This window comes from Callithrix jacchus, chromosome 22 (assembly GCF_049354715.1).
Source record: "Callithrix jacchus isolate 240 chromosome 22, calJac240_pri, whole genome shotgun sequence".
In the NCBI taxonomy this organism is placed as follows: domain Eukaryota; kingdom Metazoa; phylum Chordata; class Mammalia; order Primates; family Cebidae; genus Callithrix; species Callithrix jacchus.
Window position 1 is genome coordinate 47,358,676 of NC_133523.1, and position 20,787 is coordinate 47,379,462.

At 56.1% G+C, this 20,787-nt stretch overlaps 2 protein-coding genes across 10 annotated transcripts; one reads left to right on the plus strand and one right to left on the minus strand.

Annotated features, from left to right (window-relative positions):
- Positions 1–68: 68 nt before the first annotated feature.
- Positions 69–16,266, minus strand: MBOAT7 (membrane bound acylglycerophosphatidylinositol O-acyltransferase MBOAT7). Of its 3 annotated transcripts, none has more exons than XM_002762472.6 (8): positions 16,024–16,266; positions 15,158–15,236; positions 14,944–15,073; positions 13,388–13,514; positions 10,175–10,334; positions 7,441–7,801; positions 5,497–5,673; positions 69–1,071 (listed from the first exon to the last, which is right to left on the minus strand). In XM_002762472.6, the coding sequence occupies exons 2-8, from the start codon at positions 15,231–15,233 to the stop codon at positions 684–686; spliced, it is 1,419 nt and encodes a 472-aa protein (XP_002762518.1). In that variant the 5' UTR covers positions 15,234–15,236; positions 16,024–16,266; the 3' UTR covers positions 69–683. The 3 variants fall into 3 exon arrangements, with proteins under 3 accessions (XP_002762518.1, XP_035141246.1, XP_008986864.1); XM_035285355.3 differs by lacking the exon at positions 16,024–16,266 and adding an exon at positions 15,774–15,943; XM_008988616.5 differs by lacking the exon at positions 15,158–15,236.
- Positions 16,267–16,791: 525 nt separating this feature from the next.
- TSEN34 (tRNA splicing endonuclease subunit 34) lies at positions 16,792–20,097 on the plus strand. 7 transcript variants are annotated; one of them, XM_008988610.5, is made up of 5 exons: positions 16,792–17,130; positions 17,972–18,218; positions 18,334–18,577; positions 18,728–18,985; positions 19,608–20,097. In XM_008988610.5, exons 2-5 carry the CDS (start codon positions 17,976–17,978, stop codon positions 19,793–19,795), a joined length of 933 nt encoding a protein of 310 aa, XP_008986858.4. In that variant the 5' UTR covers positions 16,792–17,130; positions 17,972–17,975; the 3' UTR covers positions 19,796–20,097. The 7 variants fall into 7 exon arrangements, with proteins under 7 accessions (XP_008986858.4, XP_008986862.4, XP_008986860.4 ...); XM_008988614.5 differs by having other exon boundaries at positions 18,749–18,985; XM_008988612.4 differs by having other exon boundaries at positions 16,792–16,832.
- Positions 20,098–20,787: the final 690 nt, after the last annotated feature.

Consider the following 20,787-nt stretch of genomic DNA (forward strand, 5'->3'; position numbering starts at 1 on the left):
AGGCTGGCCGCTGCACCTCACCTGAGACTCCCGGTGTTTGTCACCCGCAGGTACTTGCACAGACACGATGCATTTGTGCAACTTTATTGGGAAAGATTTACACACTGTGACCTGTCACAGGCCAAAGGATGAGAAGAGGGAGCCAAGAGTGTTGGGGCCCCAAGGTGGCTCAGACATAAGCCGTGGGGTGGCAGGCCCCAGGCCTGTGTATCCGTGCCTCAGTTTCCTTTTTGTGAAATGGGAAGCTTATGCTTCCTTCCAAGTCTGCAATATGGGCGTGATGAGCTAAGGGCGGAGTGAGAGACACAGGGAAGAGGCTGCCCCAGCTCCAACCCCACACTGTGGATGCAGAAAGGGAATTTGCCCAAACCCACCACCCAGAGGCCCCTTCCGTTCTTGGGTAGCGCAGTGCTCTCTGAAGATCCCAAAGCCGGAGCAGGGGCAAGGGAGACTTTTCAGGACAGGACTTGGATTTTGTAGGAGGGGAGTGGCCACTGGAGGCCCCTGGGCAGAGGGCAGGGAGGACACTGGCAAGTCTGCTTCAGTGGCAGGCAGGGTATTAGCTGGGGAAGAGGAAATTCTCTCCAGGACCCTTGCCAAGGTAAGGACTCCTTCTGGGGAGGAGACAGCAGCCTGGTTCACAGAATCCCCGGGAACCGCTAGCAGAGGGAGCGTCTCGAAGCTTACTCCTCCCGGAGCTTCTCCGGGGCAAGGCTGGTGGGCTGGGAGGCTGCCTTCCGCCGGCCGGGGCTGCCCCCAGCCAATGCCAGCCCCAGCCCCAGGGCAGCCAGGGCCAGGAAGTGGATGCAGAAGTAGATGGAGGCCCAGTACCGAAGTGTGTCTGCCATTGAGAGGAGCACGAAGCCCATGCACATGTAGTCATAGGCACGCATCTTCAGGAACCAGTGCACCCAGTCCCAGGCCTTCTGCCCCCTTGGGCTCAGCCGCCCCCGCAGGGCAGACTCCAGCCGGCCCTCCGCAGCCAGGCACAGCGGGATGGTCAGGAAGCTCAGGTAGTAGCCCGGGTGGAGGCCATGCCAGTAGGCACTCAGCAGCATGGTCCAGGCGCTCCTGAGGAGGGGCTGGGAGTCAGGACCTGCCAGTCCAGTGCCCTCTGCCCCCCCGGCCACAGGAGTCCAGACCCCAGCCCCTCCTCCCCCAGCCCCAGAGTCCAGATCCCCGGCCCCTCCTCCCCCAGCCCCAGGAGTCCAGACCCCCAGCCCCTCCTCCCTCAGACTCAGGAGTCCAGACCGCTGGCCCCTCCTCCCCCAGACCCAGGAGTCCAGGCTCCAGCCCCTCTTCCCTCAGACCCAGAAATCCAGACCCTCAGCCCCTCCTCCGCAGACTCAGGAGTCCAGACCCCAGCCCCTCCTCCCCCAGACCCAGAAATCCAGAGCCCCAGCCTCTCCTCCCCCAGCCCCAGGAGTCCAGACCCCCAGCCCCTCCTCCCCAAGCCCCAGGAGTCCAGACCCCCGGCCCCTCCTCCCCCAGGCCCAGGAGTCCAGGCCCCAGCCCCTCCTCCCTCAGACCCAGAAATCCAGACCCCCAGCCCCTCCTCCCTCAGACCCAGGAGTCCAGGCCCCAGCCCTTCCTCCCCCAGACCCAGGAGTCCAGGCCCCAGCCCCTCCTCCCTCAGACCCAGAAATCCAGGCCCCCAGCCCCTCCTCCCTCAGACCCAGGAGTCCAGGCCCTGGGCCCTCCCTGCTCAAACCCATGCCCCTTTTCCCTAGCTCCAGAAGGTGGAGGAGGCTATAGGCTGCTGTCTCCTTCAGGGATCCAGGAGCCCCGAGCCTTCCACACACACTTCACAGCTGTATCCCAGGCCATCTCCTCCTTTAAAGATTGATCATTTTATGTTCCACTGCCCTTCCTCTCCCAGGACCAAGAAGTCTAATTGTTGGGCCCACTGGTTCTTTTTCTTTCTGAGTCTTGCCCTGTGGCTCAGGCTGGAGTGCAGTGACGCAATCTCGGCTCCCTGCAACCTCCGCCTCCTTGGTTCAGCCATTGTCCTGCTTCAGCCTCCCGAGTAGCTGGGATTACAGGCATGTACCACCACTCCTGGCTAATTTTTCTATTCTTAGTAGAGGCGGGGGTTTCAACATGTTGGCCAGGCTGGTCTCAAACTCTTGACCTCAGGTGATCCGCCCACCTCAGTCTCCCAAAGTGCTGGGATTCTAGGCGTGAGCCACTGAAGTGGGCCCCAGTGGTTCTTCAGCTCTGGCATCAGCATCGACTGAGAACTTGTGACACACACAGATCCCTGTCGCCACGCCTCCTGCACCAGAAGCCCTGGGGCTGGGGCCCAGAACTCTTCCGGGTAACAAGTATTCCAGGTGACTTCGATGCCTGCTAACATTTGAGACTGCTGCCTGGCCCATGAAGACCCTGGTCTGTGGGCCTTCCTTATTCTGTGGCCAGGAGTTATGTTCCTCTTCCTCCAAGGCCCAGATCCATCTTTTTTTTTTTCTTTGTAGAGATGTAATGTTGCTGTTTTCCAGGCTGGTCTTGAACTCCTGAGCTTAAGTGATCCTCTCACCTTGGCCTCCCAAAGTACTGGAATTACAGACGTCAGCCACTGCACCTGGCCAACTCCTGGTATCTTGAGAAGGGAGGACCACTGGCTTTCTGGTTCTTCAGGACCAGGTTATAGTGCCTTGCACCTGTAATCCCAGCACTTTGGGAGGCTGAGGTGGGAAGGATGCTTGAGGCCAGGAGCTCAAGAACAGCCTGGGCAACATAGTGAGACTTCATCTCTATTTAAGAAAAGAAAAACAAGGCTGGGCACCGTGGCTCACGCATGTAATCCCAGCACTTTGGGAGGCCAAGGCAGGTGGATCACTTGAGGTCAGGAGTTCGAGACCAGCCTGGCCAACATGGTGAAGCCCCGACTCTACCAAAAACACAAAAAGTTAGCTGGGCGTGGTAGTGGGCGCCTGTAACCCCAGCTACTCAGGAGGCTGAGGCTGGAGAACTGCTTGAATGCAGGAGGCAGAGGTTGCAGTGAGCTGAGATTGCACCACTGCACTCCAGCCTGGGTGACAGAGCGAGACTTTGTCTCAAAAATGCAAAAACAAAAACAAAAAAGGAAACCAAACAGCGCCACTGCCCCGTCCTCCAGAGTGGACGGTAAACAAGGACGAGTCCTGTGCATGTAGGGCGTTTAGGAGCACCATGGGCTCCACCCGATCCACTGCCCCACTGCCCCGTCCTCCAGAGTGGACGGTAAACAAGGATGAGTCCTGTGCGTGTAAGGTGCTTAGGAGCACTGTGGGCTCCACCCACTCCATGCCCCTAGTCCCTTCCAGTTACAACAAAACGTCTCCAGGTATTGCCCCGCGTCTCCTGGAGGTGCAGCAGCAGCAGCAGAATTTCCCCCAGTTGAGAAGCGCTTGTCAAACACTGAGGTGCTCTGGGCTTTGATGTGGCCTCAGCCCCAGAGCTTTTAAGTATCATCTATACCTGGCTGGGCACAGTGGCTCATGCTTGCAGTCCCAGCGCTTTGGGAGGCTGAGATGGGAGGACTGCTTGGGGCCAGGACTTTGAGACCAGCCTAGTCAACACAGGCCTAAGTCAACATCTCTATATATTTTTTAAAAACTAAAAAAAAAAAAATTAATTTAAAAACTTTGGTCAGGCTTGGTGGCTCAAGCCTGTAATTCCAGCACTTCGAGAGGCTGAGGTAGGTGGATCACTTGAGGCCAAGAGTTTGAGACTAGCCTGGCCAACATGGTGAAACCCCACATCTACTAAAGATAAAAAAATTAGCTGGGCGTGGTGTCGCACACCTGTAATCCCAGCTAGTTGGCAGGAGAATCACTTGAACCCAGGATATGGAAGCTGCAGTGAGCTGACGTCGTGCCACTGCACTCCACCCTGGGTGACAAAGCGTCAAAAAATAATAAATACATAAAAATAAATACATTTTAAAAAGCATCATTTACACCTGATACCACTCAAGTGTCCACTTTTAAGAGTGACTTTTCCTGGCCAGGTACAGTGGCTCATGCCTATAATCTCAACTTTGGGAGGCCGAGGTGGGCGGATCACGAGGTCAGGAGATCAAGACCATCCTGGCCAACCTGGTGAAACCCCATCTCTACTAAAATACAAAAAATTAGCTAGGCATGGGAGGCTGAAGCAGGAGACTCGCTTGAACCCGGGAGCTGGAAGTTGCAGTGAGCTGAGATCATGCCACTGCACTCCAGCCTAGTGACAGAGCAAGACTCTGTTTCAAAAAAAAAGAGTGACTTTTCCCGTGAGCATCAGAATTACATAATTACCTACCCAATAACCCCAGCTGGAAATCTAATGGTCATCTCAAAGTCAGTGAGACTAAACACAAGTCCTTTCCTCATCCTACCTACTCCCAAAACACTCCTGCTGGGTCTTCCCCTTCCACCTTTATTTTAGTTTTTGGGATGAAGTGTCGCTCAGTCGCCCAGGCGACCTCAGCTCACTGCAACCTCCACCTCCTGGGTTCAAGTTGATTCTCTTCCTTCAGCCTCCTGTGTAGCTGGGATAACAGGCAACCGTCACTACGCCCAGCTAACTTTTTGTATTTTTAGTAGAGAAGGGGTTGCACCATATTGCCCTGACCTCAAGCGATTGACTTGCCTGGGCTACCCAAAAGGCTGGGATTACAGGCATGAACCACCTACTCTTTCGTTCGTTTGTTTTTGAGACAGAGTCTTGCTGTCGCCAGGCTGGAGTGCAGTGGCACAATCTCGGCTCACTGTAACCTCTGCCTCCCAGGTTCAAGCGATTTTCCTGCCTCAGCCTCCTGAGTAGCTTAGACTACAGGCGCGCGCCACCATGCCCAGCTAATTTTTGTATTTTTGGTAGAGACAGAGTTTCACCATGTTGGCCAAGATGGTCTCGATCTCTTGACCTCGTGATCCACCCGCCTCGGCCTCCCAAAGTGCTGGGATTACGGGCTTGGGCCAAAGCACGGCCATGAGTTTCTACTTACAAGGCTGCGCCAAAAACAACGTCTAGCAGTCTTCACTCAAGAAACATTGGAAGAATGAAAAAAAATAAAAACTAATAGATGGCAGGCACTTACCTGTCAGGCCTCACATTAAATACATTTCACATTCTATCGCATTTAATCATTTTATCTACCTATGAAACCAGTAATAAAAAGCATTAACTCCGTTGAATATTCGAGGCAACCAAGAGGTCAACTAACTCCTCAGGGTTTCTCCATCACCTAGACGGCTGAAATTCCAGGAAGGCTGGCTACTGAGTCCACAGGTCTCAGTTGCTTCTGTAGAGTAAGGCTGACTTTACAGAAGTAGAAACCGAGGCTCCATGATGGGGAACTATTTACACCAGCGTGCTGCCACTAATTAGAGGCAGGGCAAAACCAGGCTAAACAAACTACAACTCCCGTGAGCCTCCGGGGCAGGGGCCCAGCCAGGGAAGCTGCAGGCTACCCTGGGGCCTGCTGGGAGATGCGGTTCTGTAGCGTCCCTGAGGCTGGGCGGGCTCACTCACCGCAGCACATAGGAGCGGGTCGGTGCGCTCTTGTAGATGTACTGCGCCAGCCACCACTGCACCGTCATGTTCCAGTACCGCATGCCCTCGCGCACCCGCGTGCAGAAATCCGTGCCATAGCAGTCGATGTTGCGGATGGTCTCATAGTCATACTCCAGGGAAGCCGCCTTCTCCGGACTGGGGGTGGAGGATGAGGGTGGGGGACAGACATGCAGCTCAGCCAGGCCCCCTCCCGACGCCTGCTAGTGTCCCAGCCCCGGATGCTAAGGAAGGGATCCTGGCCAGGCAGTGGCCCTCTGGCTGTCAGATTTGCTAGGGCGACAAGGGAGGGTGGCCGAGAGGGTGCCTGTCGGGAGGAGGAGGGGTGGGCCGGGTGGTATTGCTCACCGACAGCGGGGTTCTTCTTGCTTTGGTAACTAACGGGGCCTGCCAGAGCCATGAAAAGCCTTGAAGGGCTGCTTGCTAAGCTATGAGTCCTTTAGCAACCAAGCTCAGTATATTCAGAGAAGCCTCCAAGGATGGTCCCTTCTAAACTATTGGACACTGCTGTTGCTAGGGAAGTATCTTCCCTAATAACACGATGATTCACGGTTGCTAGGGAGATGTTCCAGTCGCCAGTGGGGTCTTAATGATCTCTGTTGCTAAGGAAAAGGCATTCCTTAGCAACAGGGCCCAGGATGTTTAGAAAGGCTTTTAAAAAAGGGCTTTTTTCCTGGTCCCAGCAATGTCGAAGTGTCACCCCTAGCAATACAGTGGCTCTGTCGTCACTCGTGCCAATAGCCCCAGCAGTGGGAAACGCTGGCCCACATGAAGACCTGGTGGCCTCTGATGATGGGAGGGGAGCCATCTTGAGGAGTGGGGGCCAAGTGGATTTAGCAAAGCCTTCAATTCCTGCTTGGCTTTTCTGGGGGGGACATCCTATCTCTAGCAGCTAGAGTCAGGGCATGGTTATCAGGGCAGTGGTCATAAACTCACGTGGGGGTATCACTACCCCCACAACCAATGGCAGTTTTCGACTAGGGATGGCACAACCCTAGCAGGGGATAGTTCATCATTTACATCAACAGGCTGCTGCCCCAGCCACAGTCCAAGCCCTGGGGGAAGGCTAACTGCAGCTGCCAGGAACACAAGGGCAGTCTACTCCTGGTTGCCAGGGGTGCCATTTCCCTAGCAACACAGGGGCAATACTTCCTCAGCCACAGGAGAGCCCACAGGTGTGGCCATGCGACTTGCCTAGCGATGCCGGTTGGGGCATGCAGCCTCTCTGAAAACTAGGGTCAACCCATAGTCACCAGGGGGAGGCCTGGCTTCCTTAGCAACAGTATAACTGGAGTTGCTAGGAATGGCATCAGCTCTGCTGGGTAACAGCAGGCGGGGATTTGAAATTGCTATTTCCTTTCAAAGAGCGCAGCTACTTGACCACATCCCATGAGATGGAGGAGGGCTAGCTCCTAGAAACAGAGGGGTGGTGCAGGGGGTGCCGTATCTGCAGCAACAGAGCAAAACTTCTGGCAAGAAGGAGGTGAACTACTGTTGCTAGGGACCCTGCTTCCCTGGCAGAGTGGTGTTCGGTTGCTAGGTAACTGTTTCCCTAGCAACAGAGGGTGACCCGCCACTACCAAAGGATGGCATCCCCAGCAAGCAGGAACAATCTGGTTCTGGGGGTGACACTTCCGTGGCAACAGAGGGGTGGCACAGGGTTGCTAAGTTACCACATTTTCCTAGCAATGCGGGGGGGGTGTTCAGTTCACCATACTGCGGGGTGACAAGCGCTAGCAACAAGGGGCATCTGTCAGTACCAGGGTTTTTTTTTCCCTATCGACAGCTAACAAAAGGTGGTATCCCTGCCCCCTTACTCCCCGCTCTCCTCCCTGCTAGGGGCAGAGCCAGCCCTTGGAGGTGGGGGCCGCTGGGTCTTGGGAAGCCTCCCTCCCGCCGCCTGACCTGCTGGGGGGTGGGCATTGGAGGGTGGGGCCACCCCCGGCCCGGGCTTTGGCGGCCACGGGGTAGGCCCCGAAGCCGGCGGCAATGCAGCCGCACTCGGCGGCAATCCAGGCCACGTAGAAGCGCATGCGGAAGGCGAAGAAGACGGGGATCATGTAGAACAGGCGGGCGGGCAGCGGGCGGGCGTAGAAGGCGTCCTCGCGCACGGCCTCCAGCGGGAAGAGGTGGGAGGAGAGCAGGAACAGCAGGCCGAAGAGAGGGGCCGGCCAGGCGCGGCGCAGCAGGGGCCGCAGGCTGGGCACGGCCCCCGGGAAGGGCTGCTCCAGCCAGTCCAGGTAGGTGCGGTAGCGGAAGAACGGGCCTGTGGGTCAGGGAGGGAGGGCAGCAGTCAGATGGGCAGGTGGGCAGAGCTCGAGTCTGCAGGAGGAGGAAGAGCTTGGAGGGCAGGTGGGAAGAGGAATAGAGAGGCAGACACTGGGTGCCGGGGGAAACCCCAGGGGTAGGGACAGAGACCAAGAGAGATGGGGACAAGGAAGGAGATGGGGGACAACAAGACTCGGAGAGACAGAGACAGTGACAGGAAATTAGATAGAGGGGGCCAGGCACGGTGGCTCATACCTAGAATTCCAGCACTTAGGGAGACCTAGGTGGGAGGCTTGAGCCCAAGAGTTTGAGACCAGCCTGGGCAAAATGGCAAAACCCTGTCACTACAAAACATAAAAATTAGGCAGGTGTGGTGGAGGCACCTGTAATCCCAGCTACTGGGGAGGCTGAGGTGGGAGGATCGCTTGAGCCCAGGCTGCAGTGAGCAGTGACTGTGCTATGGAGTTCCAGCCAGGGACAAAGGGAAGGAGGGAAGGAGGAAAAGAGGCAAGAAGGGAGGGAGGGAGGAAGGAGGGAAAGAAAGAAACTAGGACATAGCTGTGGCACTTTAGCTACAACATGATGGTAGTCTGGCCTAGGGAGGAAGGAGTGTGATTCACAGAAGGGACCAGAGTTAAAATTTTTGTATATTCACAAAATAACACATGTTTAGGTCAATGTAGTATGGGACGTTAAAAATTAAAAAAGGAACCGGGCGCGGTGGCTCATGCCTGTAATCCCAGCACTTTGGGAGGCCGAGGCGGGTGGATCACGAGGTCAAGAGATCAAGACCATCCTGGTCAACATGGTGAAACCCCGTCTCTACTAAAAATACAGAAATTAGCTGGGCATGGTGGCGCGTGCCTGTAATCCCGGCTACTCAGGAGGCTGAGGCAGGAGAATTGCCTGAACCCAGGAGGCGGAGGCTGTGGTGAGCCGAGATCACGCCATTGCACTCCAGCCTGGGTAACAAGAGTGAAACTCCGTCTCAAAAAATAAATAAATAAAATAAATAATAATAAATAAATAAAAGAAATTAAAATAAATAAATAAGACACAGGTTGTATGACTCCATTTGTGAGCACAATGTCCAGAACAGGCAGATCTTTACAGACAGGAAGTCAAGCAGTGCTTTCCAGAGATGGACGGAGGTTTGGGGGATGACAGATCTGGGGTTTCTTTGCAGGGTGTGAAACTGTTGTGAAAATAACTACACAGTGGTCATGTTTGTACAACTCGGCGGATATACTAAAAGTCAGGGAATTTTTTTTTTTTTTACAGAATCAAAGCAGCCAAGAGTTGTGTGTGGTTTTTTTTTTTTTTTTTGAGATGGAGTTTTGCTCTCGCTGCCTAGGCTGGAGTGCAATGGCGTCATCTCAGCTCACCGAAACCTCGCCTCCCAGGTTCAAGAGATTCTCCTGCCTCAGCCTCCCAAGTAGCTGGGATTACAGGCAGGCGCCACCACTCCTGGCTAATTTTTTTTTTTGAGACGGAGTTTCGCTCTTGTTACCCAGGCTGGAGTGCAATGGCACGATCTCGGCAACCTCCGCCTCCTGGGTTCAGGCAATTCTCCTGCCTCAGCCTCCTGAGTAGCTGGGACTACAGTCATGCACCACCATGTCCAGCTAATTTCTGTATTTTTAGTAGAGACGGGGTTTCACCATGTTGACCAGGATGGTCTCAATCTCTTGACCTCGTGATCCACTCGCCTCAGCCTCCCAAAGCGCTGGGATTATAGGCGTGAGCCACCGCACCCGGCCTAATTTTTGTATTTTTAATAGAGATAGGGTTTCTCCATGTTGGCCAGCCTGGTCTCAAACCCCTGACCTCAGGTGATCCACCTGCCTTAGCCTCCCAAAGTGCTGGGATTACAGGCATGAGCCACTACACCCAGCCCTTTTAATTTTATATTTATTTATTTAAAACAAAGGGATGGATCTTGCTATGTTGGCCAGATTGACTTTGAACTCTTGGCCTCAGGCAGTCCTCTCACCTCAGCCTCCCAAAGTGCTATGATTATAGGCATGAGCCCCCACGCCCAGCTGAAAAATATTTCCTTAAACTAAAAGTGGACCCTAAATACACAGACCTTTGCCTCCTTTATCTCTTCTCTTTGCTGCCAATAAGCTACAACAAGGAGAAGAGCAAGGAATCACTTAGGCTGAGAAGAGCCAGCCTCCACCCCAAGGCACTTCTGGTCCAGTGGAGGTGTGAGACTTGGATCCACATACATGCTCACCCTCACAGCAGCGGACGCTAAGATGGAGCTTGCCCCGGGCAGGGTGGGAACACAGAATAGGCACCCAGGGAGGAGGGAAACACGGGAGACAGAGCGGCGCAGCGGCAGAGCTGTCCCGGCAGGCCCACTCACCGGTCATGATTCCCACGTAGCAGTAGCTGTAGCTGAGCGTCTCCATCAAGGAGGGCACGTCAGGCAGCAGCCCCAGGGTGGGCCCCTTGCTGAAGCCCGTGGCCATTTCCTTCCTCTGGGCTAGGTGCAGGTCCTGGACTTCACTGGCCAGGCTCACCAGCTAGGTGGGAGGGGGTGGGCAAGGCACCAGGTCAGACTCTGGTCCCTTCCCCACACCCATGTCCCTCGCTGCCCTCTGCAGCCACAGGGTGCTGGGCACCCACAGCTCTGCACCCCAAGGTTGTTTGTAAGGCCTGTATCGGGACAGTGTTCTCCAGGGCTGAGTCCCAGGCATTCCTCCCCTTTCCCCATTCCATCCTTACCTGCTCTCACACAATCACGGAGCTTTAGATACTACCCACCCAGCCCCAGACCTATCCAGGTAATGGCTTATTGGCATCGATACGTGGATGTCTCTAGCACTTCAAAAGCACTGGAAACAGAAGACGATGTTACCCACCCACAAAGCAGACCCTCTTCTAGTCTCTCCCCTCAAACAAAAGGCCACCGAATTGTTCAAGCTGAAAACCTCCCTCGATCCCCAAATCCTATCCCTTAACCTCTTTTTTTTTGAGATGGAGTTTCGCTCTTGTTACCCAGGCCAGAGTGCAATGGCGCAATCTCGGCTCACCGCAACCTCCACCTCCTGGGTTCAGGCAATTCTCCTGCCTCAGCCTCCCAAGTAGCTGGGATTACAGGCGTGCACCACCATGCTCGGCTAATTTTTGTATTTTTAGTAGAGACGGGGTTTCACCATGTTGACCAGGATGGTCTCAATCTCTTGACCTCGTGATCCACCCGCCTCGGCCTCCCAAAGTGCTGGGATTACAGGCGTGAGCCACCACGCCTGGCCAACCTCTTTCTTTTTGAGACAAGTTTTACTCTGTCGCCCAGGCTGGAGTATGATCTTGGCTCACTGCCACCTTCCCCTCCCAGGGGTTCAAGCAATGCTCATGCCTCAGCTGGCCAGGCTGGTCTCAAACTCCTGGCCTCAAGTGATCTGCCCACCTTGAAATCCCTTAAGTTTTGAGTCTTGCCTCTTTCCGTCTCCACTAATGAGAGGAGTACGTTGTACTCTCCATCCTTTCCCGCCAGTCCCAAGGTCGGCCCTATATCCACAGGGCTCTGTCTTCCAGCTTCTGGCCAGGGCACCAACAGAAAGCCCTGGCTGGAGATGCATGAAGACAGGAGGGGGCAGCAGGGCTTTTACTCCCCAGTGAGATGGGCTTGGGCTGGCCGTCGCCCTTGATAGATCATTTCAAGGTGGGTGGCTCTACATACTCATAAAAAAAATAATTTTAGGGCCAGGTGTGGTGGCTCATGCTTGCAATCCCAGCACTTTGGGAGGCCAAGGCAGGTGGATCACTTGATGTCAGGGGTTTGAGACCAGCCTGGGCAACATGGTGAAACCTCATCTCTACTAAAAATATAAAAATTAGCCGGACATGGTGGTGGGCACCTGTAATCTCAGCTACTCGGGAGGCAGAGGTTGCAGTGAGCAGAGATTGCACAACTGCACTCCAGCCTGGGTGACAGAGCAAGACTCCATCTCAGAAAAAAATAAAATAATAATAGTAATTTTTTTGTAGAGACAGGGTCTCACTATATTGCCCAGGCTGGCCTTAAACTCCTGGCCTCCAGCAATCCTCCCACCATGGCCTCCCAAAGCACTGGGATTAGATTATGAGGCACTGCGCCAAGTCTACACAACCCTTTCTCCACCCAGGTACAACCTGCCCCACTTCCCCTGGGCCTAGGGTTGGGAAGGGCTCCTGCCGCAGGTCTGGGGTTCAGGCAGGCACTTCTTGTCCCTTCTCGCTCCTCTACATCCTGCCCACACACGGCCACTACTCTGACCATCCTAAATGCGGGGTTTCCTGCTGCAACTCCCTGCCCTACCCATAGCCAACAGCCTGCACCAAGCCATCAGTTTGTCACCTGGACTCAGATAAAGGGACCCTCCTTTATCCCAGTCCATCCCATCTTGCCCTGATCCACTTCAATTCTCCTCCAGCATCCAGAATAGTGTTTTTTTTTTTCTTTTTTTTTGAGATGGCATCTCACCTGGGGAGGCCCAGGCTGGAGTGCAGTGGGATGATCTTGGCTCACTGCAACCTCCGCCTCCTGGGTTCAAGCAATTCTCCTGCCTCAGCCTTCCCAGTAGCTGGGATTACAGGTATGCCACCACACCTGGCTCATTTTTGTATTTTTAGTAGAGACAGGGTTTCACCATGTTGGCCAGGCTGGTCTCAAACTCCTGACTGCAGGTGATCCACCTGCCTCAGCCTCCCAAAGTGCTGGGATTTACAGGCGTGAGCCACTGCACCCGGCCCAGAACAAGTATTTTTAAACATCTAAAACTGGTCACATCTCATCATTTGGCAGCAAACCAAAAATCCCCTCCCCAGCAGCGCTCAGTCCTCCATGGGAAGAAGTCCAGAGTCCTCATGGTTGCTGGCCAGGCCTAGCACGGTCTCAGTCCTGCTGCCGGTTCCCTTCTGCTCCTCCTCGAAAGCTGATGTGGCTGGTGCAGTCTGCAGAACCCAGCCTGCTCCTCTCCACACATGGTCCCTACGGCCTGAAATGCTCCTCCTCTAACCCCTCTCACCCAGCCCACTCCTGCCACTGCTAAGCTCTTGCAGGGAACACTGAATGCTGGGGAGCCCACTGCCTACCTAGCATGACCACTGGGTTCACTGATAAGCCGCCAGGAGGAAACCATGACTCTGTGGGTCTTGGTGGGCCCTGGGAGTCTGTATTCACTCGTTTTCCCAGGAGTGAAGGAGCCAGACCTGGGTGTCCTAGTTTTTGAAGGTACTTCACCAAGTACCTTCTCCCCAGAGCTGGTTTTTCTCCTTTGCAACACAGCTGGCTGCAGAGATTCCAGGAGAGCACGTGAGTAAACACCCAGCTGGGCCTCTGGCACACCACAAGCACTTAATGGCACTGACTGTTACCCTCCATGGGCCATTTCTTCACCCCAGGAGGGGCTGAGAGGTGAAGACCTGCCCAGGGGCATGTGAATGGGGAATCCTACCCAGGGCAGCAGGTGGGGTGATGTCCCACCCCCAGGGTGTGTGGGAGGTAAAATCCCCCGGAGCAGCTGGAGGGGAGTAGTGAGCCCCGAGTCGGAGTAGTGAGCCCCGAGTCGGAGTAGTGAGCCCCGAGTCTGACCTTCAGCGTGAGCAGCAGCTGGACGGCATTGGTGAAGGGCGTGGGAGTAGGCAGGCCCAGCAGGCTGAGGGCTCGGAAGAACAGGAGATAGGAGAAAGTCCAGGCCAGGGCCAGAGCGTGGCAGGAGCTGGGCAAAAGCAGGAGGCGCGTCGTGGTGGGCACAGAGGTCTCGGCCTTGGCCTCCCTGTCCCCCAGCTCTCCCCATTCGTTCAGAGACAGAAACAGACGGGCAGAGAGAGGACTGGAGGGTGGATGGAGATGGAATGAGTATGACTGAAACGGGAGAAGAGGCTCAGCCACACAGAAACACACAGCAACAGAGAAGAATGAGGTTCAGAGGAGCTTCGGGTGAAGACCCTGCAATCCTTCACTTTTTCTTTATTTCCAAGGTCCAGGGCTCAAGAAGAGGGGGCTGGATATGAATATGAATGGTGGCGGGGCCAGCAGACACACTGTCCTTTTCTCTCCATGACATAGATGTAGCAGACTGGGACAAACACAGAAGGCAACGGGGGAAGAGAAACAGATGAGGGCCAGGCCAAGTGGCTCATGCCTGTAATCCCAGCACTTTGGGAGGTGAAGGCAGGCGGATCACCTGAGGTCAGGGGTTCGAGACACACCTGGCCAACATGGAGAAACCCAGTCTCTTTTTTTAAAATTGTTTTTATTTTTTAAACTTTTTACCTGTAATTTACAACCATTTTCTTTTTCTTCTTATTTATTTGCTTCAGCCTCTACTAAAAATATAAAATTAGCCAGGCGTGGTGGCGCATGCCTGTAATCCCAGTTACTCAGGAGGCCGAGGCAGGAGAATCACTTAAACCCGGGGAGGTGGAGGTGGCAGTGAGCTGAGATTGTACCACTGCTCTCCAGCCTGGGCAACAAGAGTGAATTTCCGTCTCAGAAAAGAAAAGAAGAAACAGATGACACAAAGAAACAAACTGGTCAACAAGAGACAGCCAGAGATGAGGCAGAAACTGAGAAAGACACAGAGAGGAAACAGGTTGCTTCCCTCTTTCCCTTCCTCTCCCCTCCTCTCCCTCTCTTCTCCCCTCTTCTCCTCTCCCTCTCCTCTCTCTCCTCTCCCTCTCCTCTCTCCTCCTCTCCCTCTCTTCTCCCCTCCTCTCCCTCTCTTCTCCCCTCCTCTCCCTCTCTTCTCCCCTCCTCTCCCCTCCTCCTCCTCCCCCACCTCTTTCCTCTCCCCTCCTCTTTTCCCTCTCCTCTCCTCTCCCCCTCCTCTCCTCTCCCCTCCTCTTTCCTCTCTCCTCCCCCTCCTCTTTCCTCTCCCCTCCCCTCCTCTCCCTCTCTTCTCCTTCTCTCCCTCTCCCCTCCCCCTCCTCTTTCCTCCTCTCTCTCTTCTCCCTCTCCTCTCCTCTCCCCTCCTTCCTCTCTCCTCCCCCTCCTCTTTCCTCTCCCCTCCCCTCCTCTCCTCTCCCCTCATCTCCCCTCCTCTCCCTCTCTTCTCCCCTCTCCTCTCCCTGTCCTCTCCCTCTCTTCTCCTCTCCTCTCCCCTCATCTCCCTCTCCTCTCCCCTCCTCCCTCCCTCAAATTCTCACCAGGGCTGGGCCTGAATGAGGGCCCAGGTCCCGAGGATGGTGATCAGAGAATGCAAAGTGTGGGGGCCACAGGTGAACAGGGTGAGCCCCAGGCCCACAGCAGCTGCCCCCCATCTCTTCAGCCCAGGACCTGCAGGGGGAAGGGACAGAATAAGCCTGGAACCTTCCAGAGGGTCCCCCCCTTATTTTCCACTGGGGAGGGAACCTGACTCACCAGCTTTCTTAAAGAGGAAGCCGATGGGGATGGAGATAAGAAGAACCACTAGATACGTCCATTCTTCAGGAGACATGGTCTGGGGGAGGGGCAGATTCACTGTGAGAACCCAGGAATCCAGGCAGCCCTCTGGACCCCAGTTTTTTAGGATTCCGGAGTCCGAGTCTCAGCGCCTCTCCTTTGAGAACCTAGGAACCGGGACTCCAGCTCCTTCCTCCTTGGAGGAGACAGGAAGACAGGAGACTCCTCTCCTTTCAGAGTGCACAGGGCTCCAGCCCTCCTCCTTTGAGAACGCAGGAAAGCGTGGGGCTCTCCCAGCACCCAGGCCCCACCTTTTCAAATGCAGAAATCAAAGCTACTCCCTGCACCCATGCTGAAGACCCAGATTTGAAGACGCCCCTCCTTAAAAAACCCAGAAGCAGCACCCCTCCCGGACCCCTCCTCTTTGAGAGCCCAGGAGTCTAGACGTCCAAGCCCCCTCTTCCAGCGAGGATCCAGGAGCCCAGACCCCCTCTTTGCATCCCCCATCCCCGGCCCTTGTGAAACCAGATATTCGTAACCCCGAGCCCTTCTCCTTCGAGAGCACCCAGAGGAGCCCGGGGCTCCAGCCTCCAACCTCTTTGGCGCTCCAGACCCCTCTCCTATTGAGAATTCGGGGATCGGAGCCCCTCCTTTCCCCAGGCCCAGGCCCAGCATGTCCCGCGCACGCCAGCGTGGGTCGGATCCCACTCCCGACAGAGCTACAGGAGGTTGCGCCAGCCCCGAACTCCAGCGCGCCCCGGAGCCGCCCCGCACCCGCCAGTCCGTAGCTACCCCGCCACCGCGTGACCCCCGCCTTGCCATTGGGGGCCGCCACCCCGGCCCACCTGAGCCGCCCGCCGGGAAGGAGGCGGCCGAGCAGTCCCAGCCCGCGAGCCGCCGCGGCTCCGGCCACGCCTCCCCCGCCCAGTGCGCCCCCGCGCCGCCTGCTCCTTCGGGGCGCCCGCCGAGCCCCGCGGATCGGGCCGGGGATGAGGCCACGGTCAGGGCCCCGGGCGGGCAGGGAAGAAGCCCGGGAGCGGGCGCCAGGAGCGCGAGCCAGCAGCGGCACTCGAGTCCAGGTCTGCAATGGGCTCCGAGTTCCGAGTACGTGAAGGGGCGGGGCCTCGGGCTCGGAACAAGGAGGAGCCAAAAGCCTTGGGCCCGGGGAGGATAAGACAGGATCCGGAAAAGAGGCGGGGTCTGGAGCCTAGCGTGAGAGATGAGGCGGGGTCTCCGTTCGGGTTCCTTCGGGCACAGTCGGGAGCTTGAGTTCACTGGAGGTGGGGCCACAAACTTCCGCTCACTTCGGAGATAGTCGAGAACCGAGTGGTGGGGCCGGCGTGGGCGGGGCCACACGTTTCGGCTTTCTTCGGAGATAGTCGAGTCAGGGTCGCTGTTCTGATGTGGGCGGGACCACACTCGGCCGGATGTGGGTGGGGCTACAAGTTTCGGTTTACTTCGTAGATAGTTGGGTATAAGTGACGCTAGGATGATAGGCGGAGTCAACAGGTTCGGCAGATACGGAAGAATATTTACAAAGTGGAGGGGCGAAAGCGACTTGCCCTCAAAGGGGCGGAACCCCGGAGATCGGCGTGCGCGTAGGGGGCGGGGTCAGGGAGACGATCCTCAAATTCCGGAGTAGCGGCAGAGGGAGGTGCGCTCGATGTGGGGGTGCCAAGGTGGCCACCGCGGGAAGAAGGCGGGGCTCCAGGCCTGTGAGGGGAGGGTCCTGACTTCCCGCGGCGCCGAGGCGGCGGAATGACGAAATTGACGCTGGGGGTCGACATGGGGAGGGGAGGGTGGAGGAAGCAGAGCGTGGCGCGCGGTGCGTAGTGGGTGGCTCCGCCTTGACTGCGAGTTGGTGGTATCTGAGGTGACTCGGTGATTCTATCCGTGGACCGTGGGACATTCTGAAGGGAAGCAAGGAAGCGGACTGAGCGCTCCTAAGTGGGGTGAGCCTGCCCGAGCGGAGAGTGGATGGCGGGTGGCCAGGGGGCGGGGCTTTCGGCTACGGGGTTCGGTCGTGGGGCGGGAACTCCCCAACTGGGGTGCGCTGGCTCTTGGAGTGGGAGGGGCCACAGGCTGCGGGACTGCCAGAAGCCGATGACGCAGAACGCCGAACCTTGTGCGTCCGGGAGTGGGCGGGCTACGTAGTCGGCCGAGCCGAGAACACCCGAACGCCAAATGGCTCACGTTCGAGAAGGGGGCGGGGCGGTGTATTCGGTGGAGTCGAGGACTCCCGAACGCCGAACCTCCCGCTCCAAGGAGGGAGCAGGGTTTCGTACTGTGGGAGTCTGAGAGCGAGTAGGCCCGACAGCCGAATCACAGTGGTTCGGAAACAGGAGGAGCTAAGGCCGGAGCGTCCCGAAGAGGGTGTGGCCTCGGCGGTGCTTTAGCTTCGAGAGCTTTTGATCCCCGACGGGAACGCCCACTTTGCAAGAGGGTGGAGCCAAAATGGACCTTTATAAGGGGGTGATTCGCCGCGCTTGTGGTTTCTTTTTGAGACTTGAAGGCGCAATAGCAGGTAGGGCAGTGTGGGCACAGAGCGGGTGCCGACGGCAGGGTCACAAGGGCTGAGCGGGGCTCCGTCTCCGGCGGCCGCGGAGCCTGGTGGGATCGTCCGGGGGCGGGGCCTGGCACTTGGGCCCAGCAGGTGGTGAACAGCGGCCGAGCGAGGCCCCGCCCTTTGTGGCCTGGGGGCGGGGTTTTGCCAGATCCCGAGGCGCCGAGTGCTCTCCCGGGGGCCCGCGGCGCAGCTGTTTCGGTGACCGCTTTGTCTCCCGGCTCCCGCAGGAGGATGCTGGTTGTGGAGGTGGCGAACGGCCGCTCCCTGGTGTGGGGGGCCGAGGCGGTTCAGGCCCTCCGGGAGCGCCTGGGAGTGGGGGGCCGCACGGTAGGCGCCCTGCCCCGCGGGCCCCGCCAGAACTCACGCTTGGGCCTCCCGCTGCTGTTGATGCCCGAAGAGGCGCGGCTCCTGGCAGAGATCGGTGCTGTGACTCTGGTCAGCGCCCCGCGCCCAGACCCTCGGCACCACAGCCTGGTAAGGGGGCGGGGCTCGAACTCCTGGATCTGGTGGGAGCGGGGCCTGAGAGTCCGGATTACTGGCTTCCGAAGCGACCATAAGCTTGGAGGTTCCAGCGAAGTGTGCTTCTCAGGCCCTGACATCCTTCAAGCGCCAACAAGAACAGAGCTTCCAGGAGCAGAGCGCCTTGGCAGCTGAGGCCCGGGAGACCCGTCGGCAGGAGCTCCTAGAGAAGATTACGGAGGGCCAGGCTGCCAAGAAGCAGAAGCTGGAACAGGCTTCAGGGGCCAGCGCGAGCCAGGAGGCCGGCGGGAGCCAGGCTGCCAAAGTGAACGAGACCAGTGATCTCCAGGCTTCGGGAGAGCAGGAGGAAGCCGGTGAGCGTGGGAGGTGGAGTCCAGGGACCATGGGAAGAAAAGGAGAGATCTTTTGGGAATTTTAGCTGGGAATCCAGTGCCTGGGTCTCCTTGAGGGTGCGAAGACTTTGCCCCTTGGATTTACCAAACTCTTCTCTGTACTTCAACCAGGCCCCTCCTCTTCCCAAGCAGGACCCTCAAATGGAGTAGCCCCCTTGCCCAGATCTGCTCTCCTTGTCCAGCTGGCCACTGCCAGGCCTCGACCTGTCAAGGCCAGGCCCCTGGACTGGCGTGTCCAGTCTAAAGACTGGCCCCACGCCGGCCGCCCTGCCCATGAGCTGCGCTACAGCATCTACAGAGACCTGTGGGAGCGGGGCTTCTTCCTCAGCGCGGCTGGGAAGTTTGGAGGTGACTTCCTGGTCTATCCGGGTGAGTTTGGGTTGGGGCCTCTGGTTGCTATGCTAGTCTTTACAATCTCAATGTATTCTGCGGTTTTCTTACCTTTCTTCTCTTAACAGAGATGGGGTCTGTGTTGTTGCTCAGGCTGGTCCCAATTCCTGGGCTCAAGCAATCTTCGCACCTCAGCCTCCCAAAGTGCTGGGATTACAGGCCCAGCTGCATTTTTCTTTTTTGTCTCACTTTCTGTTAGCTTCTTACATTCACAGATGGACAAGAAACATTTGAGAGCTCCCCAACTCACTGGGCAAGCAGTTTAGCGACTCTTATTAAATGCTTACTGTGATCCAGAAGATTAACTCAGAAGCAGACATCAGGCCGGTGCGATGGCTCACGCCTGTAATCTCAGCACTTTGGGAGACTGAGGCGGGCAGATCACCTGAGGTCAGGAGTTCAAGACCAGCCTGGCCAACGTGAAGAAACCCTGTCTTTAAAAGAAAAAAAATCTAGAAGTGTAGTAGTTGGTCCAAGCATTATCTGGTTTAGACCATCCAGAGGAGTTGCTGAAATGCTCTCGCATCTCCCACCAGCAGTCACTCCTGTGGCTTCTACCCCCTGCCATTGGCCACTGCTTCAGTGCCTCTGTCCCCACCAGGTGACCCACTCCGCTTCCACGCCCACTACATCGCTCAGTGCTGGGCCCCCGAGGACCCCATCCCACTCCAGGACCTGGTTGCTGCTGGGCGCCTTGGAACCAGCGTCAGAAAGACCCTGCTCCTCTGCTCTCCGCAGCCTGATGGTAAGGTGGTCTACACCTCCCTGCAGTGGGCCAGCCTGCAGTGAACTCCAGAGACCTAGGCGGATGTGGCTGTGTCGGCAGCAAGAGCCTTTCTGGATGTTCCCAAGCTTTTTCTGGGAGTCTAGAACATCCTCCCACCTTTCTCTGCGCTTAGTTTTTGATTCCAGGTTTTCCAACGCTAAGTCCTTTTTATGTTCTTCCTTGTCTCAAAGCACTTCCTGGCTGTGTTGTTTTGCAGTTACCTGTTTTCACACTGTGAGCTTCCTGAGAATGGGAACTGGGTTTGATTCATCTGTTTTCTACAGGGGTTAAGTCTCAGGAGGTCTCAATAAACTTGTTATCTGAATGTTCATGAGTTGAATTCTTATGACAATCCTGGAACCTGCTGGCGGTCTTATCTGCATGTACAGATGAGAAAAAGGCCTGGAGGAGGGGATGACTTGCCAAGGTCACACAGCTAGTCAACAGCAGGCCTGGCCTTTAAAAATGTTTTTTTCTGACTCCTAAATCTGCCCTCTTTCTACCACACTAAACTTCCTTTTGAAAAGATTTCTATGAAACTTCTCAGATGCATGCATAAATAAAAATATAGGCTGGGCGTGATGGCTCACACCTGTAATCCCACAGCACTTTGGGAGGCCATCGCAGGAGGATTGCTTGAGACCAGCTCTGGTGACGCTGTAATACCCCATCTCTACAAAAAAATAATTTAAAAAAATTAGCCAGGGATCCCTTAAGCCTGGGAAGTTGAGGCTGCTGTGAGCTGTGATCGCACCACTGCACTCCAACATAGGAGACAGAGCAAGAGACCTTGTCTCAAAAAAAAAGTGTGTGTCTGTGTGTGTGTGAATATATATACATATGTATATGTGTGTGTGTATATATGTATATGTACATACATATGAAAGAAAAAAGGAGATGAGAATATTGTAATTTTAGGAGTTCAGAGCATGGGGAGGATGTCAGGAAGGACTCTGGAAGGCGTTCTGCTTTTTCATGGCCTGGGTAGTAGTTGAGAATTTTTTTGCTGCTGTAC